Below are 25,669 nucleotides of genomic sequence, written 5' to 3'. Positions count from 1 at the left end.
TATCAAAAACAATGTTTACTCGTTTTACATTTGGTTGCACAAAAAACTTATGAATGTGCTGAAATTTTTTAATTGGATCCGATGATGCCATACCATCAAGTTTTGAAATAGGTAGATTTGATATACTGCCGCGTGTTTGTACCACACTTATAATTATTTTCAATTTCAAGGGCTTATTTCTCGTTTGTTTATCCCAGATTAAACATTTCTGTTTCGTATCAAGTTTTAATTCACTTCTTGATGACCGACGAACACGTTGGCTACCTGAAACATTTGCTTCTGTAGAGAAGGTGGAAGTAGAGGCATTCTCCTGCTTTAGTAATACTAATATAAGTTGCAATACAAGCTCGATACCAGGAACAATTGTGTGCAGTAAAGTCTGCATCACTTTCTATTTTTTTACTAATATCATCTTTTCTGCGATCCGCTGATTTTTTATTGATTGTGGTTTTGGATTCTTCACTAAATCACCCGTTTTATCACAAAACAAACACGACAATTCATTTATCTTTCGCTTCTTGACATTTATCACTTGTAGTGACAGTGTCCGCGCTTTTATTTAAATAAATGACACTTATAAAACAGTCGACTGCGAAAAAACTTGAATATTATTATTTAAATACGCAAAAATAAATCGTCATGCTCTACAAATTCTTTTCTACTGACTACTCTATTATTTAGGGTCTCAGGTAAAAGAATTTGAGCATAGTTACCGATCCTCACATTTTGCATACTCAACTCCGTCCAGCGCCTGGACTATACTAAAGAAATTAACAATTTTTCATCCATACCGTACCTAACCTAAAACAACTACACCAAACGTGTATGTGAAACAATCGCGTGATAGGCGAAAAGAATAGTTGATAAGCGAAGAAAATATTAAACATTAGTACGATAAAAAATTACCTGAATAAATATTATTAACATAGATTCGGCTTCTGTTTGGTAATTCACGAATAGCATTCGTTCAGCCGTCTACTTGTCGCGTCTGTCAACGTACACTCAGGCGGACCGCAGTGCAACGAATAACATCGCCGCAAAAATACGCCTGGGTAGCGATGCGGCCCGGTGCGGTCCGCCTGAGGTGTGCGATAGCTCATACAAAATGTATGAAACTGATTCAGGAGGATTTTTGTTATGCTTTGCGATGTTGCACGAGTGTGCGCCTACCTTAAGTACGGGAGCATCATTGTTTTTGATGAAAAAAGCAAGCACAAGAGGGAGCTAACCTATGGGTGCTTGTTTTGGTGTTCAAGATGGTGGAGAAACAACATAAACAAAGTTTGTTAATTTTAAACTTAAAATTATAAACATCGAATGATTAAGCTATGTCACGCGAGGAAGTCTGTGGAAACGCTTCGTGGTCTCGAGACGGGATGAAATTTTCTACGATTCCAAACGCCTCGCCTGGATTTGTGTAAATATGGAACAAAGAGCAGATATAGAAGGTTTTGGTTTTTCTCAAAGTCAGGAATATTGGGGAAAATTACTTTAATTGTATGTTGGATACCAAGAAAGTTACTAGGAATTTCCTAGATTATCGTTTTATCGAGGGAATTTGTTCGGAGAAATGTCTACCTGTATCAAGTATTTTTAAATGGTCACATGACCCTTGGATATCGATCCCGAAATAGAACTTTTCTTACTGCTCTGTTTTTAGAAATCGTATTTTCATTGTTTCCAATGAGCTAAATTTTCTTAGCACAAAAAACGAATGGACTATATTTCCTTCCAATGAAATTTTTCAGAGATAAATAGTATTTTCGAAATTCCTACTTATTCCGAAGTTATTCGTGATCAGTTTTTTAATCTGATTAGGGTATATTTTGTTAAAATCATAACCGATAATTCGCACCCTTCTATAACAAGCTTTTTATTGAAAGTTATTGTTTTATGTAAAACCACCCTCTATGAATCACCCTGACCCACATTCCTAATTATAACATTAAACACTATATATAGGTACCTTTCAAAGCCATGAATGAAAACCTCCACAATCTCTCTTCAACGACCTACTCGGAATAAACAAAAAAAAAATCTGATGACAAAAGTAACAGTTTTTCTACAAATGTCAGCGGCAGATACTATAAAGTAGGCGTTGATCGTATTTGGAGGGGCGATTGTGGACGTTTCGACTGATTGGACGGATAGCGAACATCGCTACATAGAATAGGAGTGGCGCGAGCTTTTGTGGGGCTGACAGGGTGTGGCTTGTGCAGCATCCCTATGTGATGATACACGGGGCTCTTAGATGCGACGGTAAAGTACAAACGAACGCCGTTCAAAGCTTATATTCAGACGGAAGATTTTTCAGGGGTTTATTCAGAGGGTTTTTGGGTAACGTTAAGTGGCACGCGAAAAGTTATTTTTCGATACATTCATTAAAAAATACAGTCAAGAACATTGTTGTTTTGTGATGTGATCGTAATAAGTGATTTATGGATCTGTATTGATTGGTAAATATTCTTCTGATTGATTTTTATGTATTAATCTGATATTTCTTTAAATCCATGTATAATGAACACCTTGAGATGGAGAAAAACTTGGAGTTGTTGGTCTTTTTGCCAATTGGATATTATAGATATTAAACAAGAGAGTAATTTGAAAAATAATGAAAACCTGAAAACATCAGTCATTTATTTGTGATGTTCTAATAATTGTTTTTACCAAAATGCGACTCGAAATCTTTTAATTTTTCTAATAATTTTTGCAATTTGATTTAATGTTTATTGTTTATTATAGACAGTGGTATAAAGACGCAAATCATACTTTAAAAAGTGCGATTAAACGATTTGGATGAAAAAAATACTTATAATAATAATAGAAACTTTTAAAAATATGTCAAAACTTCTACATATACACCAAAAAGCGGGTATTGAAGTGTGAACCTTTTTTGCAGAATAGACACAACCCCAAACTATAAAGAGATATTTGAAGTGCATTCAAGTGTTTCTGTCGAAGAAGAGATTACCTACACTTGTCTATATTTTCGACAGGTACCTACTATAAAGCGAAATGTGAAAGAGAATTGCTTTTTCAGAAGATACGTTTATAAAAGATTTCTTTGTGTCTTTATGCCGTCAAAGAATTTATTTTTAGTCGAGAGTGTAAAGAAGGCGGCACATGGATATTTTTAACGTATGTTTATTTGATTTGTGACGTTCTTCCTAAATAAAACCTCACCTACTGTCAATTCCTCTTCTATTTTCATCTCCTCTAAAGCCATTTTGTCGAATGTTTCCCAAACAAAGTTGAAAAAGTTATTGAGCGTAATCATATAGATCAGGGGTCTCCCAACTACGGCCCGAGGGTCACATCCGGCCCGCGGAGAGCTAGTATACTTGAAAAATTCCTTTTAGAATAAAATTCCAACAAAGATGAGTTGATATTTGTTCTTAATTATATCACTGCATTGTAGATCAATCATTTCCATTTGAAGTTCCGGGACTAGGGTTTCAATGTTAGTATCAAAAGGATTCTGAAAAATCTTAATTTGATTCGCAATGGCATCAAAGTCCGAGAAACGAGTATCGAAATTTATTTTCAATGCACTCAAAGTTTCTATGGCAAAATCGATAGGAAACTCAGTTTCAGTGGTGTGAATATTTCACATGTTTTAAAATGTGAAAAGCATTTACTCCGTAGTTGTGATTGAAACAGTATCGATTTCTTTCGGAATGATGTGATATTAGTGTATTAATCAGGAAAATCCTTGTTTTCTCCTTGCAATCTCAAATTCAATCAACATAGAATACTAACTTCCACAGCCATGCTTTTCATTCAAAAAAATTTCGATCACTGCTCGAAGTTCAAAAAAGCGCTGAAGGACTTTCCCACAACTAAGCCAACGTACGGCAGTATGATAAGGTAAGTCATTTTCTCCAATCTCTTGAATAAATTGTCGGAATTGTCGGTGATTCAGCCAAAAAGATCTGATAAAATTAACAGTTGATATGACTGGTTTCAGAACTTCAGACATATCCAAACATTTTCCGCACAAAGACTGTTGATAAATGATACAATGTAAGACTAATGGTTTTGAACCACCGTCATTTTCTACAGCTTTTGACACAAGAGCGACCACTCCTTTATCTTTCCCACTCATGTTTTTGCCTCCATCATTTGTAATACATTTCAAGTTTTTCCATCGAAGGTTCTTTTGACTGTTGGCCATTTCAACTCCTTTAAAAATATCTTTACCAGTAGTTGTGCCATGAATACTTTACATTCATGCACTTCATAGCTTTTATCTACTCTTCTTCTTCTTCTTCTTCTTCTTCTTCTTCTTCTTCTTCTTCCTGCTGTGTAAAGGCATCATTGCCTGCTTTTCTTCACATCATTGCCTCTGCTCAGTCACCTGGGAGTTTGTCACTCCATCTTTTCCTAGGTCTTCCAAGGCTTCTTTGTCCTGCTGGTGATTTGTCCCTTAATATTTTCACAATTCGTTCTTCCGCCATGCAGTCAATGTGCTCATTCCATTTTATCTTTCTATCCAGTACCCAGTCATTGATGTTATCTATCCCGCATGTTCGTCTTATGTTTTCACTCCTTTCTCTATCCATTAGTGTTCTTCCCGCTATTCTTCCAACTATTTTCATTTCTGTAGTCTCCAATATCCGTTTCGTTTTAGAGGTCTCAGGTCGGGTCTCTGCTGCATAGGATAATATAGGTCTGATTGCGGTCTTGTATATGCGGACTTTTTCTTCAGTTCGAATGTATTTATTTCGCCAGATTATGTCATTTAAGTATGCTGCTGCTCTTGAAGCTCTTGTAGCTTGGTTTTTTACTTCCGTCTCCACGTCCCCGTGTCCAGATATTTCGATTCCCAGATATTTAAATTTCATTTCCTGGTGTATTATTTTGTTATCCACTACAAGCTTACATCTGATCGGTGTCTTGGATGTAACCATAGACCCACAAATTTATCAACTCCTCGAATATAAATCAACACCTGAGCAGTATCTGACACATCCGTTGACTCATCCAAGGCCAAAGAAATCCACTCAAAATGTCCATTTTTGTCGAACAGTTGAGAGAATATATTTTCAGCAATGTTTTCTACCCTTCGAGCCACAGTGTTTGCAGACATACTGACAGTTTTTAATAAATTTACCGTTTCAGGGCGCATTTCTTCGGCTACTGCAATTATGCATTCTTTGATCATTTCTCCATCGGTGAATGGTTTTCCACGTTTTGCAGTTTCAAGAGCCACACGAAAGCTGGCACGAGTTGTAGCCTCTTGTTCAGTTTTGAGTTTTGTAAATGAAGATTGCTGCGATTTCAATCCGCGCCTCATAGCTTCGAATTTTTCTGTCCTGTATATTTTGAGTAATTTTGAAAATGTTTTGTTTCCTAATGACGTTTAATGTTATATTCTTTGAAAACAGCTATGCTTTCATTGCAAATCAAACATAGCGCCTTGTTACTGGACTCAATTACGAAATACTGAATGTTCCACTGATCTTTGAATTTTCTGCATTCACTATCAATTTTGCGCTTCTTTTCCATACTACTAAATCACACACCCAAAAGCAACAATTCAAATCAAAATACTGTTACAAAGATGTCTTAAACTTAAACACGTTTTAAGGAGGTACGCACTATTTTATTTCACATCATAGTGTCATAGGAACTGACTTGTGGTTGCACCACTGGCCTTTTTATATATTCCAATTACTGCCATCTAGAAGTGAGTGGAAGACAACAGTACTTTCTCGAACCAACGAGATTATTCTATACATGCTATTAGCGCCATCTTTTAGCGATAGAAGGTACTACCTATTTCCGCTTGTGTCCACCAGATGTCATGTCACGTTACTTCTCATGTCTCGTACTCTACGACTAATCTAGAAATTAATAATATGCAGTGTTGCCGATTTTCAGCCTTTTTACCACTTTTTATGATAATATGGTCTGGCCCTCGGAACTTACTGGAGTAATCAGTATGGCTCTAAGGCTGGAAAGTTTGGAGACCCCTGATATAGACAAATTCAAGCTACAAAACATAGATGAGTCTCCTTTGAAGCCTTTGGTTAACTCCTCATCATTCAACCCAAATTTGTGCAGAGCTTCTTTCACAATGGCTCCCATCCATTATGCTCTTCGCCTTCTTAGTAATGTCTAAAAACCCGGAAGTGGCATGGAACAAAATCTGTTAAGTAAGTCGGATGTTAACAGGAAGTCTTTTATTAATCACTACTTCACAAATCGACGCATTACCATGATGAAAAAGCTATACCACCTCGTAAAGTTCACGGTACGAACTTTAATTGCATTATGTACCTACATGTAATCGAAGAAAAAAAGGCGATGATCTTCATTTTCCACTTTTTAGGTCAAGTTGTTTTTCCATTCAGAACCCAGGATGATAACTTTTATTTGTGTTTTTTGACATCTATTCCAGCTTTAACCAATTTGTTTAAGATTTCATAGATGCTACAAACACGATCTCATTGAAGCAGGACGATTTAAACCAGAACATAGCTTCAATAGACGATATTATGTACTAGTTGAAATATGTTGATGCAAAATTATTGTAGCTTTTCGTCGTTCTCACTCCTTTTTTCCCCTGATATGCCTTCCATTCCATGTTATGTCTATTCTTACCAGTTTCCATAGTTATTACTAGTATTATGACCACTCTGTAGAAGTTTATGAAGCTCTTTCTTCTAATACCTTTGGAAATTGTCTCAAATTTTATCTTATTTAATTTTTTTTTATTATTCATGACTCAAAAATGTACAAGTTTTTCTCTATTATAAGTATCTTTAACTATTTATCATAAAACTAGTTTGGAGACAAAAATAATCACTAGAAGTCTAAAACATTGAATAGACTCCGTTTTATGTAGTCAAAGAACATAAAATGCACTCTGTTAATTTGTTAATTGCTAATTGTAGTTTGCACTTGTCTGTTAAATTTATTGAGTTGCAAAAATACTCGCCGGCCTGTCATGGTATGTTTCACTTTCAACTTTATAACCCATAACAACTGATAAACACCTACCAAATGACAATTTTAATGATTATTTAAATTTAATGCTCTGCTACTGGTACTTAAATGTACGTAAGAAGTTTAATTTAAACAAAAGTCCTTGTTTTGACATAATAAATTAATAGTTTTGTGTTTTTTATATCTTTTGACCGAAAAATAAATAGTAATTAATTTTTTATCACCAATGAGAAAACAAAATAATTGTTCTACATTTCTCACTTTAAACGTAAATGAATAGGATTTCAAAAAGTCCCCTGGTTACGATTAAATAACATTAAAAATCTTATATGAACTACTCAAAGAAAAATTGAAGCTTTTGACATAAATTTTCAATCCCATAATTAGAGCTGAGTATTTCACAATTCAGTAGAAAACCAAAGAAATGATAATAGTGTCGATACCATTAAACCCCCGAGGAAATAAAATCCTCCAGACCAATAGACCTACTACTTTAGACTCTATTAATGCAGGTGTACCTCAAAGAAGTGCGTAAGTAAAATTTCATTACATTTCGATTAGTCAAAGAAAAGTGGTAACCATTCAAGTGAAGCTACTTTGGTTATTTTCAAAAAAATTTCGTGTGATAATTTATCTTTGCTTCTTGATGAAAAAAATACTGTACAAACTCAGCAATGGCTTCAAAAGTGTTATACACACGCTGCTCCAAAACCATTTGTAATTGGTTTGCTGAATTTAAACGTGGTCGTACAGACGTTTTGGTTGTCCAATTGATTTGGTTACTCCAGAAAACATCGAAAATGTCCACAAATTAGCTATATCTAATCGTAAATTGAAATTGCTTGGGATAGCTGAGGCCGAAAAGATATCAGAAGGCAGTTTCTTTACAATTATTCATGAGAATTTGACCATGAGTTTGACCATGAGAAAGCTTCTTTCAAAGTTGATTCACAGTCGATCAAAAACAACAACGTATTGATGATTCAGAGCACTGTTTTACCATGTCTCCACGTAATAACTCAGATTTTTTACGTCGATATGTGACAATGGATAAAACGTGGATCCATCTGAGCGGACTGCACTCAATGAACCACGTCCGTAGCTTTCAAAGGTACAACAGTCAACTGGGAAGGTTATGACTTCAGTATTTTGAGATGCGCATGGAATATTGTTTACCGATTATCTCGAAAAGGCAGACACAATCAATAGCTAATAAATACTATTTAAAAATATGGTAGTGCAGGCAAATATGGCCCACCTTAATATATTTGTTTTTCTACTGATTCACAGTAGAGTTGTATGCAATACTTCATTGTATTACACTTGGGCCATATTACACATCTGGTCGGATTATATGGCCCACAATAAAAATCTTCAAACTTGAAGAATATTAATGTCGTTTTAATTTATTTAAGATGAGTTTACAAAATATTAAACTAGTTCTAATTCATAAAAAAAGTAAAATATAAAAAGGAAACATTCAACAGCATTGGAACTCTTCATCGTCGTTAGGCTCAAGACCAACGCATTCCTCGTGATACCAAGTAAAACATTTTGAACACATTCGCATATCAAGTTGGTCATCCGTTTCACAAGCTGCATATAACTATGACTCCTGTGTAGCTTGATTACACGTGGACTGTGGGATCGAAATTCGTTGTTTGGAAGTTGACGCAACTGAAAGTTGGATATTCCCTAGCTGCTTGGCAATGTCCCTCCGTGAAAAGGCTTTTTCTTACTTGCTGCGCTTTATAATTTAACGCCTTTCGCCTAACACTAGTCTCTCCAACATTTTTTTCTTCGGTAGGAGTCGGAAGTATTTCCTGAAGAGACGTATATTCATTGTATTAGTTGGAGAAGATTGTTGAGGAATTGGTTTGCTTCTTCTAATTAAAGTCACCAGTGGAACATTTTCATCGTCTGAACTCGGAAGACTTTCATTCATTTCATGGGGAAAGGGTCTTTGTGTTACTAAAGAATGTGCGAATGCGGCATCAGGTATTGCATCAGGATTTAGAGGATACAATCCTGTAGCTCTAAATCCGCTCAAAATATTTTCCGGCGACATACACTTGGGCTAAACACGGGAAAATATTATGTTGAACCTACTCTTGTTCAGGCTCCTTTGTGGGAAGGTATCCCAGTATCTCAAAAGTTCCTGATCCCAGTTTGCTTCAAAAGAGCGAAATACAGCCTTATCTAATGGCTGGAGCTCGTGCGTTGTATTTGAATACAAACAGAATAAAGGGATACCAAGAAACTCTGCTGTTTCAGCAATGGTAAAATCTAAATGGCTTGTAGCTCCATCAAACACAATCAGTGTAGACCCGTTCGATTTAATCTGAGCAAAATGTCTTAGAAAGTCATTGAAGAGGTGTGTCGTCATAGAGCCTTTAGGTTCCATTTTTACCAGAGTTCCATGTGGCAAATTATCGCAAAATTCTGGTTTTAACCGTTTTCCTCGAAATAATATCATAGGTGGAATGGAGTTGCCCATAGCATTACACCAAGCTCTCTCGGACAGAATGCATTGTTGATGGTGTACGGTGAGGCGGCAGCCTTTCTCGTCCATGTTGTATATATTTTGGGGTTTATCCTTAATATTGAATGTTGTCATAAGCTCGGTTATCTTGGTGAAGTAGTCGCTCACAACTGCCTTGTTAAGTTTCTGAGCACGGGAGGATTCATGGGCTGTGCCTTGCGAACGGACAAATCGCCATTTCTTTTTAAAAACAAAGCAAGCCAGTCTTTTCCAGCAAGCTGTTTTTCTTTATTAAAGTTATTGGAAATGTGGTTGATATCACAATATCGAAACATTTGATGTCGCCCAAGTTTGGGAGTGAGAGGCAATCCAATTTGAGAGTATCGCTTAATCCGTTGTACAAAATTTTTCTCCTGTTCCTGATTTAATATACTTGGACGACTCAGTTTCTTTTCTGACAAGCCTTGAACTAAATATCGCCGTAACGTGCGCCTTGGTACCTCGAATCTAGAACATACATTTCTTTGAGATTCTCCGCTTCAGACAGCTGCTACTGCTTGTTCGAGTTGGTCTTGAGCCCAATGCTTGCGCAGGTTTTTGCAAATCTTCCCCATCTCAAATCTAAAGCAAACAAAAGAAATAGAAAACAGTTTTAAGGTAATAAATTCCACTGGCGGGTTACATAACCCCGTGGACCATATAACCCATCACATCGTCAGGCCATATTAACCTAAAGTACATCCAGACAACACAATGGGTAAAAACAACACTTATAGTTTCATCACTTAATAAACATTCTGTACATAGCTACTTCACTACGTACACTTACCTCTCTTAATTGGTTACGGCGTTCACGTTGATTCTTACAGAAAAACGTGCTTAAGAAATTAGCGCGGAAAACTTATACCAACATGTGCTTAGCGCGGCAGATATTATAATGGTGTGCGGAGGGGCATATTGGGCAGTTGCCTACTGATGTCAGACTGCGAATAAATACTTTTTGTGCTAGCAATTTTGGGCCATATTCACCTCCACTACCTTAGTTGTTGGATCGTTTGAATGCAAAAATCAAGGAATATGTTGAAGAAGAAACTACTGTTTCACCAAGACAATGCACCGATGGTTGAATTGAACGAATTACACTTAGAATTGCTTAGTCATTCAGATCTGGCCCACAGTGACTACTGACCCCTCGCTGATCTCAAAAAATCCTCGCCGTTGCTGAAACTGAAGCCTATTTTGAGGCAAAAGACAAATCGCTTTACGAGCACGGTATTGAGAAATTAGAGAATCGTTGGAATGATTGTATTTCTCTTAAAGGAGATTACATTGATACTCTAGATAGAGTCTTGGCTGAATAAATAGCGAAATATCCATTCTGATCGAATAAAAACACTATTTTAAGATACTCTGGATTATTCCTTAATAAGATTGTTTAAGATATGTCAAATAGCAAGAGAAAATATTAAACTAAAATGAATAGAACTTTCTGTATGATGTTAAAAGCCCATCCTATTTTTTTGGATACCAGGACATTATAGAGTAAATTTTCAGAAGCTGATACACGCTAGCTCTATCTCGTACTTATCGTTGCAAAACTGTTGCTCAATAACCCCAATGGAGTTTACTATGAACCTGATTAATGAACCACTCTGTATACTACACTTAGTCATAGTTATAATAACTAATAGCCATTTACGTGGAAAGAAACTGGGTCAGTTTTCATCAGTGGCATGGCACGAAAAGGATTTTCAACATTCAATCAAGAATCTAGGGTAGATCCAAATACTCGAAAGGTTTTAGGTTTATTAAATTATTTCCTCTAATTCTGGTATTATGGAAAATGTGTTATCCATTTTTTAAAGTTTTAGAGGGTGAAATTGCGAGTTTCTTAGAATAATCTGATAGTCAAACTTTGATCTAGACAGATCTTCATCCTATTTTTATTATATCGTTTTTAGAGCAAATCTAATCCACCAACATTCCTTAATTAATGATAACAGAAATGCCGATCAATTTTCTCATCAAAATATTAATCTTTTTCATACATTTCACGTTTTTGTTTATCAATGAGTCCTCTACATGAAATTCTTCATAAGTTCCTCATCAAAATATAAAATCTCCTGTTGCATCTTATTCACGCTACACCATTGGCGCCATTAAACCAGATAGAATCAAACGGCGCTTCTTCGGGCGCCTCCATCATATACTTTTCTCGCCAGCCAGTCACCAAACGGTCAATATATTCGTCTTTAATAATTTTTTTTTATTTTCCAGAACTACTACAAGTACCGTATCCGCCGTATAAAGACCAGGCAGTAGTGCTGATGATGTTGAAGGAGCGAGATAACGCGTCCTCTCCCTGTTCGAGTCTAGGAGGTTCCTCCGGGATGGAAGTATCTTCGTGTTCGGGATGCGGAGAGAGAATCCACGATAGGTACTATCTGTTGGCTGTTGATAGACAATGGCACGCGTCTTGTTTGAAATGTTGCGAATGTAAATTACCTTTGGATTCGGATCTGACTTGTTTCGCTCGAGACGGGAATATTTATTGCAAAGATGATTATTATAGGTAAGTAAGTGCACTAATTATCATAATTTACGAATTTTTTCTCTCTCGAATTATTATTAGTCGACGTACGAAATATTATGACAAGAATAGAGATAAAGGTTTCAAAAATAACAAAATTTTATCGCTCTATCAATCACGACATGTCCGGTTCGTTCCCATCAAAATCATATCTCGACAAATCGAACAAACATTCCCGAGTCTTTATTAACAGCCCTTCATCGACACGCAGACAGTTTGCCATCGTTAATAAATATATTTTTTTTTTGAATTGACAGTTTTGTCATTTATGAAACGATTTTATGATTATTTTTCCTTACAGAGAAATATATCAAAAAGTTGATTCACATAAATATAGAAAATACTATCCGTATATCGCTTAAACCTTCTTGGTCATTTTATATTTTAACAAAGAAACTTTATTTTAACTTAGCTCTAATTCCGACAATACTATTTATTGCCCATTTATAAAAAGAGACTTTATTACCTTTTCAAAAGTAAAAGACCATCTTTGGGTTTCTCTTTGGTATGCATCTCCTTATTTTAAGTGGAATCGAAGTTTAATTGCCTTCAAATTACGTCAGTAAAAACTAAATACGCTGCTTTTTCTACAACTAGAAACATATGACGCTACCAAAATATTGCCCTTTTGACATGAAATGAAAAATGAAAAAAATTAATAGATACATTGCTATAAACAAACAAATTGTCATATATTATATTTCAGTAAGCTCGGAATCTCTATATCATAATCTCAGCATGGTTTTCATTAATTTTTCAAAATTCTACAATAGGAACATCATTCGGTTCATTTTTTAACAAAATTATGGTCCTTAGCTCAACAATAATAACCAATTTTGAAACTAATAGAATTGCGCAGTTTAAATGAATTTTATCTTGATTCTAAAATGTTTTCTAAGGTTAATTTTTATCAAAACTAATTTGCGAAAGTGGTCCGTAAATTTTTATTTGAATTGTGAACCGTTCTCGATTGAAATATTTCATACTAAACCAAATTGAATAGAACGATCTTATAAAAAAACTTGTTTCCGATGTCAAACATATCAATTTCTATTTTTTTGTTTTGTCTATCTAACAGGCAGAATTGAAATAATTATTATTTACATTACATCACTTTCAACGTGTACATTCACAAGCCTTTGATAAATATTGATATGGGGTGTTATGATGGATTTACACCGACAGAATAATAATATTTTCATTCGGGGAAATGATGTTATTATTTCACACAACTCCTATGTTTGTGTTAAGATATTAAACGTCTACTAAATGTAGAATATAAAGATGAATTTTTCTATTACATTTAATTCAATCATTTTTAAAAAATGAGGTGGTGAGACTAATAAATAACAATTTCTACACGGTAATTATTTTGAATTATTACTTGGAATAATTGAAATATCAGAATTGCTCTTATGGAGTTATAGGAAGTTCCCAGTATATATTAATTCATTAATATGAAGATTCAATTCATTATCAACGTCTAATGCTCACATTTCCATGGCTAATGTCGTCTCTTTTCAAAATATTTTGTATTTTGTTTATGCCCTTTCTCATTCTTAGTTCTTAAAACAGCTCAACAGGCCTTATAGGTACAAAGCTTGGAGTCGTTCTACTGTCTTTTGTTCAGGGTTGCTTCACGCCAGTTCTCCATTTCGATTCTTTCTAGATCTCCACTCTTCTAAATTAGGATCTTTTCACACTGCTATCTTCGTCCTTTCTGGTTAGTCTTTTTGATCTCACCACACACACTATCTCGGCTTGACCATACAGTAGTTTGATTTCTTTATTGGTTCGTTTATATCCACTAACGTTCTGTTCCCTCTCGGCAGTATTTTGTCGATTTCTCTGGTTCCATCTCTTTCGTTGATCACTGTCACTGTCACAAGTATTCGAACTCCTGGATTCTATCAAATCTATACTCCCTGTTTTGCGTAAAAAACTGTGTAATTACACCCCATAAATGGGAAGCATAATTTTTAACTATAAATTCTATAAAACATCAAGAACAACAACAAAATTTCTTTATTTTGAAGAAAACATTCTGTATATTATCAAGTATCTGGATAGAGCTACTCATAAGGATTCAATATAGAGTTTTGGTACTTTGTATTAACTGTTTTATGAGATTAAAAAACAATAAGCGATCTTTATACCTAAATATTGAAATTTTTAGTTTATTAGATCTTAATTTGAAACCGATTCGGTAACAACAACATCCAAAATATAAGAAATCGGCAGGTAGTAAAATATAACTAGAAAAAAAATTAATCACATCCAATTAAATTTAGAGTATAAACACATCTTTCAAAAGCGCGCCCTCTGTCGAAAGTTTCCCGTAAGAATTTTAATGAACCCCTCAAGAATTTGTTCTCATTAAAAACGTTGCGTAAGATCCTAAAGAATTCAGAAGTTTTATGTAAAACTAAAATAAAATGAAGAAAAAAACGTTGTCAATGGAAAAGTGTGGTCGAAGTCAGGATTTACTACCGAAACTTTTAGATGAATGACACTTTTCGGCCAGTAGAATTTTAAAACAAAGAATATCGATTCTGCTAATTGGATCCAAGATTTGTTATAAAACAACCAGAAACGTAACTAATTTCATTTCTATACAGGATGTTCCGACAATAATTGATAATATTCCTGTTTACAATATTATTTTTTGTTACAGAATGTTCGCTGTGACGAGATGCGGAAGATGTCACGCTGGCATATCAGCCAACGAACTAGTAATGAGAGCACGTGACCTGGTCTATCATCTACATTGTTTTTCTTGTGTTTCCTGTGGAGTTCCATTATCGAAAGGTGACCATTTCGGTATGCGGGAAGGTTTAATATATTGCAGGTACAATGCTAAATATAATTTTTATTTAAAAAAAATAATCGATTCGTTTCGTTTTGTTCCATAGGCCGCATTACGAAATCATAGATTTTTGTGATCCCATGGACGTGATGTACAACGGAGGAGTGTCACCAGGATATTATCCTTCAAGTACACCACCTCAACAAACCAAAGGAAGACCGAGGAAAAAGAGGATAATAGCCGAAGATGAAAGCTCTTGTGGGGAAATACCAGTAACGATGAGAATGGCTGCTGCAACGTTGGGTAAGTAGAAAACTATTATATCGAATTGTTTGATGTTATAAGTATTGTATACGAGTGGCTGTACATACATTTCTAATTCTACGTAGGGTATTTTATTCGTATTGGGGAAGTATAATGGGAAACGGTAAAACTTGAATTTATTGTTTGGTAATCCATATAAATGGGCGAAAGAGAGGGGTAAAAACAAATACAAAGTACAAAAACAATGAATGACAAAAAAAGAGTGATTAGTATGAACGTTTCGAGTATTGACAATAATAAGTTATGTATGTTTAACAAACTGTTACATGTACAGGGGATAATTTTCGGTTCAATACTCATTCGTAGTTATTATGTGATTCTATATTACAATGTTTAAGTGCGACAAAAATATCTATCTATATCTATAATATAGAGGTTGTCTCTCAAATAATGTTTTCCCTGTTCACTTTGTCTATTAAATAATCATTCAAAAAGGAATCGTTTTATATGGTTTTAAAACAAATATCTTTAAACTCATTGAGACCTTGCTGAAACCATTATTTGCGCTCGGATGCAGATGAAACCTCATTATTCGTATGAACTGTCCACTATATACCTCGGCACTGACGGATCGGTTATCGGAAATGCTTTCAAAGTACACTAAACCTTCATAATTCCACCTCTCTTTCATATAGATTCTGGCTGTCTAAAACCACTGGTTGTCCATGTTTGGGTTGTTTAGTTGAATTCATTCCGATTCTTTCTAGATCTCCACTCTTCTAAATTAGGATCTTTTCACACTGCTATCTTCATCCTTTCTGGTTAGTCTTTTTGATCTCACCACACACACTATCTCGGCTTGACCATACAGTAGTTTGATTTCTTTATTCTTTATTCTTTATTCATCGCTAGTAAAACAATGAACTCAATAAAACGATCCTCTATCGGTAGAACAAGGCACTATTCGAAAACTTTAACAACTTCCCCTGTATTTTCTCTCTCCTCTTGGAATCTGGTGTAGAAACGCAGACAGATATATAATTTAATTGTAGATTTTAATAAAACTATAAGGTCGTCAACATTAAGATTAGTTTTATAAAATATATTTCAATAAATTAAGTCCCTTTCTTATTTTTTCTTCTTAGCGAAATATATGGTTCAAAAGCTCAGTTTTTTTCTTGGACGAGCTTACTCCGCCGTTGCTTGTTGTCAGATTTTTTCCTCTCATCGTTTCATCTGTTGTTTATATATTTAATTAATTATTATAGCTTCAATTACTGTGGATAAAGTCCTTAATACTCATTGTCTATTATTTTTTGTGTAAGAAAAAATCATCCAATAGGTACTATTGATTGTTCTATTCTGACTAATTATTTTCATCAAACATTATTTGTTGAAAATCGTGAGCGTTTTTAGACAAATTACAGGTTTTTATTCATATATTATCCTAAAGTTCACACCTCTTTTTGATCAGATGTAGGCACTGCGTTTTATTTTTTCCTTATCCAAATACTTTTTTGTGCAAGCCAAGGAAAAGATGTTTTCAGTCAATTAGTATCGATCCCGTTTTCGAATAATTATATCGGCGATGGTAATAATATTTGTGATGAATGTTAGCACTCGAGCACGTCTCCAGGGGTTGTTAGCAAACTACTCGCGTACTTCACGTCCTTAGCCCGCGTGAGAGACTTCAAACCCTGCACCCGACGTCGTTCGAGAAGTGCACTTCAAAATGACGCTCGTATGCATTTTTGAATAAATATAATTATAACGCGCCTTATATGTTGAACAAAAAAATTATCTTAGTGTTTAGTTAGGGAATACGAAATAAGAATAAATTTAGGATTTGACCGTGAGGAATAACAAAAAAAATTATTTTGTTTTATACCCAAAACGAGTCTTGGAAGGACCAAACAACGGCCTATCATCGACCACATATCGAATTGGTATCGCGAAGGTTATTTATGGTTTCACTTAAACGGTGGGTGGCCCGGTGTTGGGTACGGTGACAGATGAAAAGTATCCCGAGATCGAGGATTGGATAACTAGAATCCGGTAGCCAATTGGGCGGATGCGATGGCCGGTATTAAATATTTATATTCTTGGAAAGATCTATCTTCTAGAAATTCTCATTTGGAATAAATCGATGCATTTCGTATTCTTATAATGAAATTTAGTCGTATAAGATTCCAGTTCATATATAGCATTACATTTTCCTCCATATTTTCTCCAAAATTTCTATTTACATGAAGACAAATTGTTCTACACACAGTTTAAACTAGAATCCAAAAGAGAATAAAGGAAATTTTTCATAGGAAGGGAGTTGTTCTGGGATTGTAGTAGTTGAATGAGTTAGTGTTGTAGGTATTGTCTGAACAGTAACAGGAAAAGCGAACTATCATTGGTCAGAAGAAGAAGAAAAGACAGTTCTAGCTTAAGTAAAAACGTTTCTTCGTGGTTCGGGTTTGGTTTTTTTTTTTATATAAAATGTTTTTTGATTTGATTTTGATACGGTTCACCAGGTGGTTACAGGGAAACCGCAGAAAACCTGCTATAGCGACGATCGACGAAGTGTCTGTGGTAGAGTTTTATCTAATAGATATGAGAAATTGTCTAGAAAGTTAGTTTTCAGGGAAGTCTTCGTATGCTGTTGCTAGCAACCAAAGGGATGGATTGGGGGAGGATATTGATGAGCCACGGGGTAAGAAGGGTTTTTTTGGTAGCGGAGTTGTTTGATTCGATGGTACAAATCACACAGCGGGTTTTGGAGGTCATTTAGACGTCTTTATACAGCTGGTTCTATGTATTGTTAATCACTCTACGTGAATGTATTCAGAGCACCATGTATATACTGATATTTACTATATTTTTTAAAATTCCCATCTCTTATTAAAAAGTTTTGAATATAATTTCTTAGCTTTATTTTTAAATTGTCACTAAACTAAATTTCCCCCAAGAAAAAAAGTAAAAATATCTCTGGTTATCCGAAGATCTAAAGTCAATTAATAGTTTACACAACATTGAAATTGTCCATCAAGAATATCTTATCTAAAAACGCATCGACTAGCTTCTAAAGAGTTTTGAGCAGGTGCTCCAAATTATTTCAACGAATAGTCTCTTGGTTCTATACATTCTATATCTGCGCACCAAATCTCAACTATACACATTTATATCCGGTTATAAAGTCCGTTATATAGGGTAGTCAACCTCAAAAAATATTAATATGAATATGAAAAAAATCTAAACAGAATATCATTTTGTTTTTCTGTCCACCGAGTATAAAATATCTCATTATTTTCGATACGTTTTTCGACATTTCATTCATGGTATCTTCCCATTGTTTATTATAATCTAGATGGTTATTAAAGATACATACGGATTTATTTAATTTGGATGAAATATTTAACATTAATAACAATAATTAAGATAATGAAATTTGATGAAATAAAACCTACCGTTGAAGACATTGGCGGAGAACGGAAACTTCTCGGAGATACAATTATCATGAATATTTGAATCAATTTCTATCTATCAATATATATTCGGATTTTAATGAATTTATTAAAATCATCGCTTAAATATGAACATTTAGTATAATTAGTGATTATGATTATAGGCAATCATATGTTGTTTTGAAACGAAATTGTAGTCTTCAGGTTTAATCTGAACGTAGAATCTTTAATTTTATAGATGTAAACAAGATGATTATGACTTGTTTCAATTAAGCTTATTTGACCATTTAAATAATATTATCGATACAGAAGTTCTTTATCAACCCGTTACCAACGTTGACTATTGACAAAATTATTCTTATCTTGTTTACTGCGTCTTCTCCCTCTTACCATCCACTTTGCCTTAGACAAGCAGCTCCAATGACGGTATTTGTCATGTCTTAGAATGTGGCCAAAACACTTCCGTTTCCGTTTTTTACTATAAATACAACTTCCACATTACGAAAGCCTCGGTTGTGGTCCTAACCTCTACAGCTTAGAAGAAAATATGTATCACCTAGCTGGTCTTCATGTTGTTAAGCGCAGCTCGAGCTTTTTCTATCCGTGATCTTATTCTCATGCCTGGTATCATTTCGCGTTTACTGTGGTTCCGAGGTTTCTACGAGGTGTTGATGTCTTGACAGTTTATCGTTAGATCCACTGAAGGCGTGGTATCTAATGTTGCTGATTGCTTCTCCGTTGATTTTGATGCCATATGATAGTTCTGCCAGTGGTTTTCTAAATATATCTTCTAAGTAAATATTGAATAGGAGAGATGACAGATTGCAACCCCGAAGCACTTCTTTCTTGACAGTACTTTATCTACATTTTTTCTTGCATTTTGACTTCAGTACATATTAGCGTTGATACGGATACGTTTTCCGTCAATGTTTCTAAGAATCTCGATAAGTTTTTCGTGTTTGACGTTACCTAAAGTTTTGGAGAAATCGATTGTACGTCTTTGTACATATCTCTGCATCTCTGAATGAGAACCTGTAGGTTAAAGATGGCTTCTTTTGTATCCAGTGCGCTACGAAAACCAATTTATTGTGTTTTACAGAAACTTTATGTTTTTATTTTTACGTATCTTTCTAGTATGTGTCTTTTGTGTAATTTTATTGTATCCCCACGCGCGCTACTGTCTTCTGTATAAAGGGGAAGTCGCCTTCAATTCCCAAAATAAAAGTTATCATAACGAAATAGATTACGAATGCAAACCCGTGAAATTAACTATAGTCGGAGATATATAACAATGCTTATGTTAAAATTTATTACGTTTTTATATCAATGCCGGCCATATTGATACCGGCGTTATTAAAATGAAAATGTTTAGATTTTTTTCGTAGATATGGAAATATAATTCATTCTAGCATGACTGATAAGTGCCGAAAAATGTTTAAGGTAATTGGCGCTTAATTTTTCATCAAAGTACGAATCAGTCAAGTGTGAAAGGACCCAAAATAACGTGAAACTTTCCAATTAAAAATCAAAAATTAAAAACGTGCTGCAAGACGACGAGACTAATATGAAGAATGATAGTGCTAACGGAAATACGTCATTCCGCTAATTAACAAATTTTATTGAAAAATCGCAGAAATTATGATGGAATCCCTAAATTTTTTTTTTAAACAACGTTCGTTATCTATTTTTCCTTCTTCTTTTTCCTTCAATAATAAGTTTTCTTCGATATATCCTGGCTTTAGGTTGTTTATCAGTCCATCCTCTATCATTCAACTTATATGTGGTTCCGTTGTTTGTGTGTTTTTCCGAAGATCTGCCTAAAAACTTGATGTTTCTGGGCTTTTTTCTGGTGTATAAGTCTGCTTGTTGCTTTGTAAATCAATTTTTCCATTTAAGAAACTTTCCACGGTCTTACAAAGAAGTTCTTGTGGACTAAAATTAATATAACATCATTTATAAAATTGAAACTGGATCTGTTTCTTCCAATTCGCGATATATACTACAAGAAAACAATTTAATGGAGACAATATAAAAAGAAATGAGAAAAATATATAATTTAACGAGTAAACATCTAATTAGTAGCACAATTTTTCGAATAACTGGGAAAGAAAATAAATCATAGATTTAATTGCAAGTACCCCTGTCAGGACGAATGTCGTGTATCAATCAATATCCTTCAGACATACGAACATCGGAGAGCGAAATATAGAAACAGCAGCTGCCCTTGATTTCCGCGGATACCGGTCTAACGTAGAGATGGGAGTCAAATTATTGAAGTAAAAAAGTCGTTACGATTCCAAAGACTAAAATAATAGTTATTTATCGTAGGAATTGCCATCGAACTCGTGAAAAAAAGTATTATTTTAATCACTTGTTGCATAAATAACTATTCTCTAAGTGCGTTATGCACGTTTTCTTTTTATTCATTTGCATTCATAAAGAATGAATCTGAAAAAAGTGAACGCTTTCTTTCTCATCTCAATTCGTTTCTCAAATAAACTGTCACGCTTTTTTATCTTGATATTCGTTCAAGAAAATCTGTTTAATTAAAAGGAGTGTAGTATTATTATTAGTGATAGAGAGTAATAGTGAAGAAAGTTCAAACTGCACACCAGAATATGTTGTTGAATCGGCAACTGCAACGACTATGAATCTTCTCCCTCCCAATAACAATAACTATCGCCCCATTAGCCTCACACCAATCATCTGTGAGGTTATGGAATGGAAGAATAATACCTAAACAACAACATGGATTTGTAAAAGGACGTTCAACAATGACGAATCTACTTTGGTGTGTTAATGAATGGACAAAATCTTTAGACAATAAAATCCCGACGGACATCACTTACCTAGATTTTGCAAAAGCGTTTGACCGAGTGCTAAAATGAAGATTACTGTATAAATTGGAACATCTTGGCATACGAGGTGATCTACTCGAGTGGATTGACTCATTCTTAACAAATAGAAAATTCTGTGTGAAAGTGGAAAATTGTTTTTCAGCTGAGAAGCCCGTATTAAGCGGTGTTCCGCAGGGATCGTTACTGGGTCCTCTCTTACTTATAATATACACAAGTGACCTCCAATTTCATACTCAATGCAACAAAGTTTTCTATGCCGACGATTCTAAAATATTCGCTGATTAATCTCTTCATATAAATCTTCGATCTCTAAGTGGTGCTTAGACTGGATGTTGTTTCTTAATGCAGAAAAGTGTGTAGCTCTTCACTTAGGCAAAAACAATCCAAGACATACATACTTATAAACGGTCTTATGCCTTAAATGAAGTGATTTGAGTTGGTCCGAACATTTTATAAGTATTGCCAACAAAGTAAAAAGTAAGCTGTATCTCCTCCGCAAGTCTTTCGGAAGGATATCATTACATAATTCAACTCGTTTAGATATAACTTATATTCGCCCAATTATGGAGTATTGTGGAACTGTGGGGTGTCCGGAACTAGTGCGGCATAAAGATCTTCTCGAAACAGTTCAGCATCGATCAACCTAATTATCCCTCGGGTGCACAAGACCTAGTTATACAGAAAGACTAAATATGATGGATTTACCGATCTTTGAACAGCGTCTTCTTCGTGGGGATATGATAATCACCTATCGCATTTTAAATTTCAATTATGGTAACTTGAGAAACATATTTAATGTGGACACTGATAATCGGCTTCGAGGACACAGACGGAAATCGAAAAAAGAAAAAATATTTATAAGAATAGACTGGACGCGTTTCTATTTTCTAGTTAAATATTTTTTTCCCTTGTAATTTTTAATTTTCTAGCTGGGTACTTTAATTACTTTAATTTTTGTAATATGTATATTTCAGGGCTTAGGGATCTTAGGGTCCCTGTCCGTACCTTATTGTAATAATAATAATAATAAATCCAGGGAACAGTATTTAAAAGAATTCTACTAAAAAAGTCATAAACAGCTTCACAGAAAGAGTGTTGGTAGCTTACTTTGAAACTTAATCCAAAATGTGGAAGTCTTCAATACTTTTGTCGACTTATTCAAAACTAAAAGATACCTTAATGGTAAATAACGACTTAGACATCAGTAAATACTCAAAAAATCTAAAACATTTGCCCGTGAAGAAATTAATAAGTTTCTGTTGCAAACTCCAAATGATCATTATCTCATGCATAAGGTATGACAGAGTAAAAAATTTTTAAGTAAGCTCAGATATTATTTGTAACATCTTTCAGTTTGCTTAAATATTAGGAATCACAGCTCTGCGGAGGGAGGAATTATATAAAATGAAATGTAACGTTTTCAATAATACTGGAAATATTTTAATTATCATAGTACCCCTAATACAAAAACTCATATTCAACGTCGATTTACTGTTATCGGTGAAATATTTAACAATGTATTAAACTTGGTATAAACATTTATAAAAAATATAAAAATCAACGACCCCCAAATGTTAAAACAGATCATTTCTTTTTGCAGTAGAAAAATGGAAAATGCAAAATCCAAGTTAGTTAGTTATTGTAGTTATCAATACCTTTTCAAAAATTCTCTCGTTTATCGCAACATATTTGAATTTACCGAATCCAAAAAACTACACTGGGTTCTTCGGCGTGTCTTTTAGTGGATTTTGGTGTTAATATAATTCAACTAAAGAAACACGGTGGGTGGAAATCCAACACAGTTGCGGAGGGTTACGTAAACGACTCAATAAAAATAAAATTATTCCTACCAACAATCCAATAAGTACTAATACAACTATAGACGATGTTATTTCTTTCAATTCGTTAAATTTTGTCAATTCAAGTACCAATATTAATATAACTTCTTCTTCACTTCAAATTAATAATGCTCACAGTTGTACTTTTAATATTACTATTACAAAATAAAGTTTTGTAGAATTCGTACGGACGTAGAAAAGTTTTTGTATGAAATTCGCGAGTAAAGTAAATTTTAAATCGATAAATAAATTCTATATCGAATTAATTTTATTTAAAATATATTTATCATCGATTTTATTAGCAGTTTCCTTTATATTACGTCTTCAATGATTACTTAGCTTTTTGTTCTTATTAACTTATAACAAATCAATATAACGTTGCCATCTCTACTCTATACAGCGACAAAACTACTTTTTGCCGATTTTTACTACTTGAATCCTTTGATTGGTCAGGCGGTTGATAATGGGAATTTTACAGATGGAACTTTTTTTGTCGATGAATGGAAACAATTTGTTAGGCATTTAGATAACAGTTAATTGTTATGGCTGACTTGTAAGCATGTTTTCGGTAGGAATTCTTATTGAAAGTGGTACAGAACGTTTTTTATCGTACGTAATTGGAAATATAACGTTTTTTATTAAATTCAGAAAATCATTGATATAAATTCATTGTATATACTTCTCGAATGAAAAATTATTCTACTTTTTTCCGAATCCTCAATCATACTTTCATTTTTTCAGAAATGCTTCAACAAGGAGACTTATCATCTTCATTAGAATCTTTGTCGTATGATTCATCCGTGACATCACCAGCCTCAAGTAACGGCCACCAGAGTCAAAGGACCAAAAGGATGAGGACGTCGTTCAAACACCACCAATTGAGAACAATGAAAACCTACTTTGCTATCAACCAAAATCCTGACGCTAAAGATCTAAAACAACTCGCGCAAAAAACGGGACTCTCAAAGAGAGTTTTACAAGTATGGTTTCAAAATGCGAGAGCGAAATGGCGAAGAAATCTGATGAGACAAGAAGGTACCAATAATAATAATGGACAAACGCAATGTCCAAACGGTCCTTCGTCATCTGGTTCGGGCGGAATGGATTCCAGCATGCCACACCAGAGTTTAGACGACCTCCATCACCACATACATTCCCAAAATACACAAACTATTTCGTTCAGTGATATATATTAAATTAGTCGATTATATATTTATTTAAATAATTTAAAATTGTGGACAAGTAATGTTTGTAAGTCTGTTTTTTAAAAAACCAAATACCAACAAAGTAAGTAAGTAAGTTCGAAAGAAAAGTTAGATCAAACTCCAAGATTGACATTACGTCTAATATAAAAGAGTAGATGGAAGAAACAGTGAAAGAAGAATGTGCAGGAATATTGAAAGACATATTAGAAATGTTTAAAGGTTGAAGGTAAAATGTAACTGTAAATTCCACAAATATTACATCGACCATCTTCCTAATAAAACCAGAAACATATGTTGGAAGAATACCAACGTAGTTTTGGGAAGGGTACAACAGTAACAACTGGGAAAAGTACATATATTATATACAATGATCGCTATTGTATATAGAAATAATATCAATAATTTGAGAACACATAAAATGGAAACTACAAAATTCAGAACGCTATTAAAAGACAGAATCTAGATATATTCCAGAAAGAACTAAGGGATATAAATATGGTAGAGGTTGAGAAATTTTGTCTTATTTCTAAAACTTTACACTTTAGATTTTAGCGTATACACGAAATGTTCCTTTACAAATATAGTGATAATTTGTATGTTAGGTTCTGAAATAATGGAACCTCTTAATATCTTTGTTAAAGAAAATCTCATCAAAGTGAATATTGATTTGATATTATGATACACGTGCATTCACAATTTCAATGATTAAAAAGAGAGTTGCAGGACTAAATTTAGTAAAGAACTTGAACTACAGAAATCGAAATATTAGGAGATTTCAAATAAATTTTCTTGTACATAAAAATATACGTGCAATTTGAAACATATTTTTTGGTGAAATATGTAAATATTTGTACTTTTAATGTTCATCCCAATCCAAAAGGATAATATTAAAGGAAAAAATTCGCTGTTGATTTTTTGTAGAACTATAATCATTATATAACTGTTACCATAAAATTATTTTCAAAAAAAATCATTTTGATAAAAGTGTAATGAATGAAAAATGGTTCAAAAACATCGACTTTACATTGTATAAAATGTATAGTAATAAATTTATTCATTTCTACACGTGTTTTTATTTTATTAATTCACCCCAGTCATGGTCTAAAATAAAGATATGATAGTTATTCATATATACAGGGTGTTTCTAAATGCATGCGACGAAATTCAGGTGGTGATTGCTCGTATGAAATTGAGATGGGTCTGGCTGAGGTAAAACACATCTT

The 25,669-nt window shown here is 34.0% G+C and overlaps 1 protein-coding gene across 2 annotated transcripts; it reads left to right on the top strand.

The window, feature by feature from the left end:
• The first annotated feature begins 2,249 nt into the window (after window positions 1–2,249).
• Window positions 2,250–25,509, top strand: LOC130903556 (LIM/homeobox protein Lhx9-like). 2 transcript variants are annotated; one of them, XM_057815735.1, is made up of 6 exons: window positions 2,250–2,456; window positions 2,900–3,867; window positions 11,711–12,005; window positions 14,698–14,871; window positions 14,936–15,132; window positions 23,983–25,507. In XM_057815735.1, exons 3-6 carry the CDS (start codon window positions 11,761–11,763, stop codon window positions 24,435–24,437), a joined length of 1,071 nt encoding a protein of 356 aa, XP_057671718.1. In that variant the 5' UTR covers window positions 2,250–2,456; window positions 2,900–3,867; window positions 11,711–11,760; the 3' UTR covers window positions 24,438–25,507. The 2 variants fall into 2 exon arrangements, with proteins under 2 accessions (XP_057671718.1, XP_057671719.1); XM_057815736.1 differs by lacking the exon at window positions 2,900–3,867 and having other exon boundaries at window positions 23,983–25,509.
• Window positions 25,510–25,669: the final 160 nt, after the last annotated feature.

This window comes from Diorhabda carinulata, chromosome 2 (assembly GCF_026250575.1).
Source record: "Diorhabda carinulata isolate Delta chromosome 2, icDioCari1.1, whole genome shotgun sequence".
NCBI lineage: Eukaryota > Metazoa > Arthropoda > Insecta > Coleoptera > Chrysomelidae > Diorhabda > Diorhabda carinulata.
This window is presented reverse-complemented; position numbering and strand designations above follow the sequence as displayed.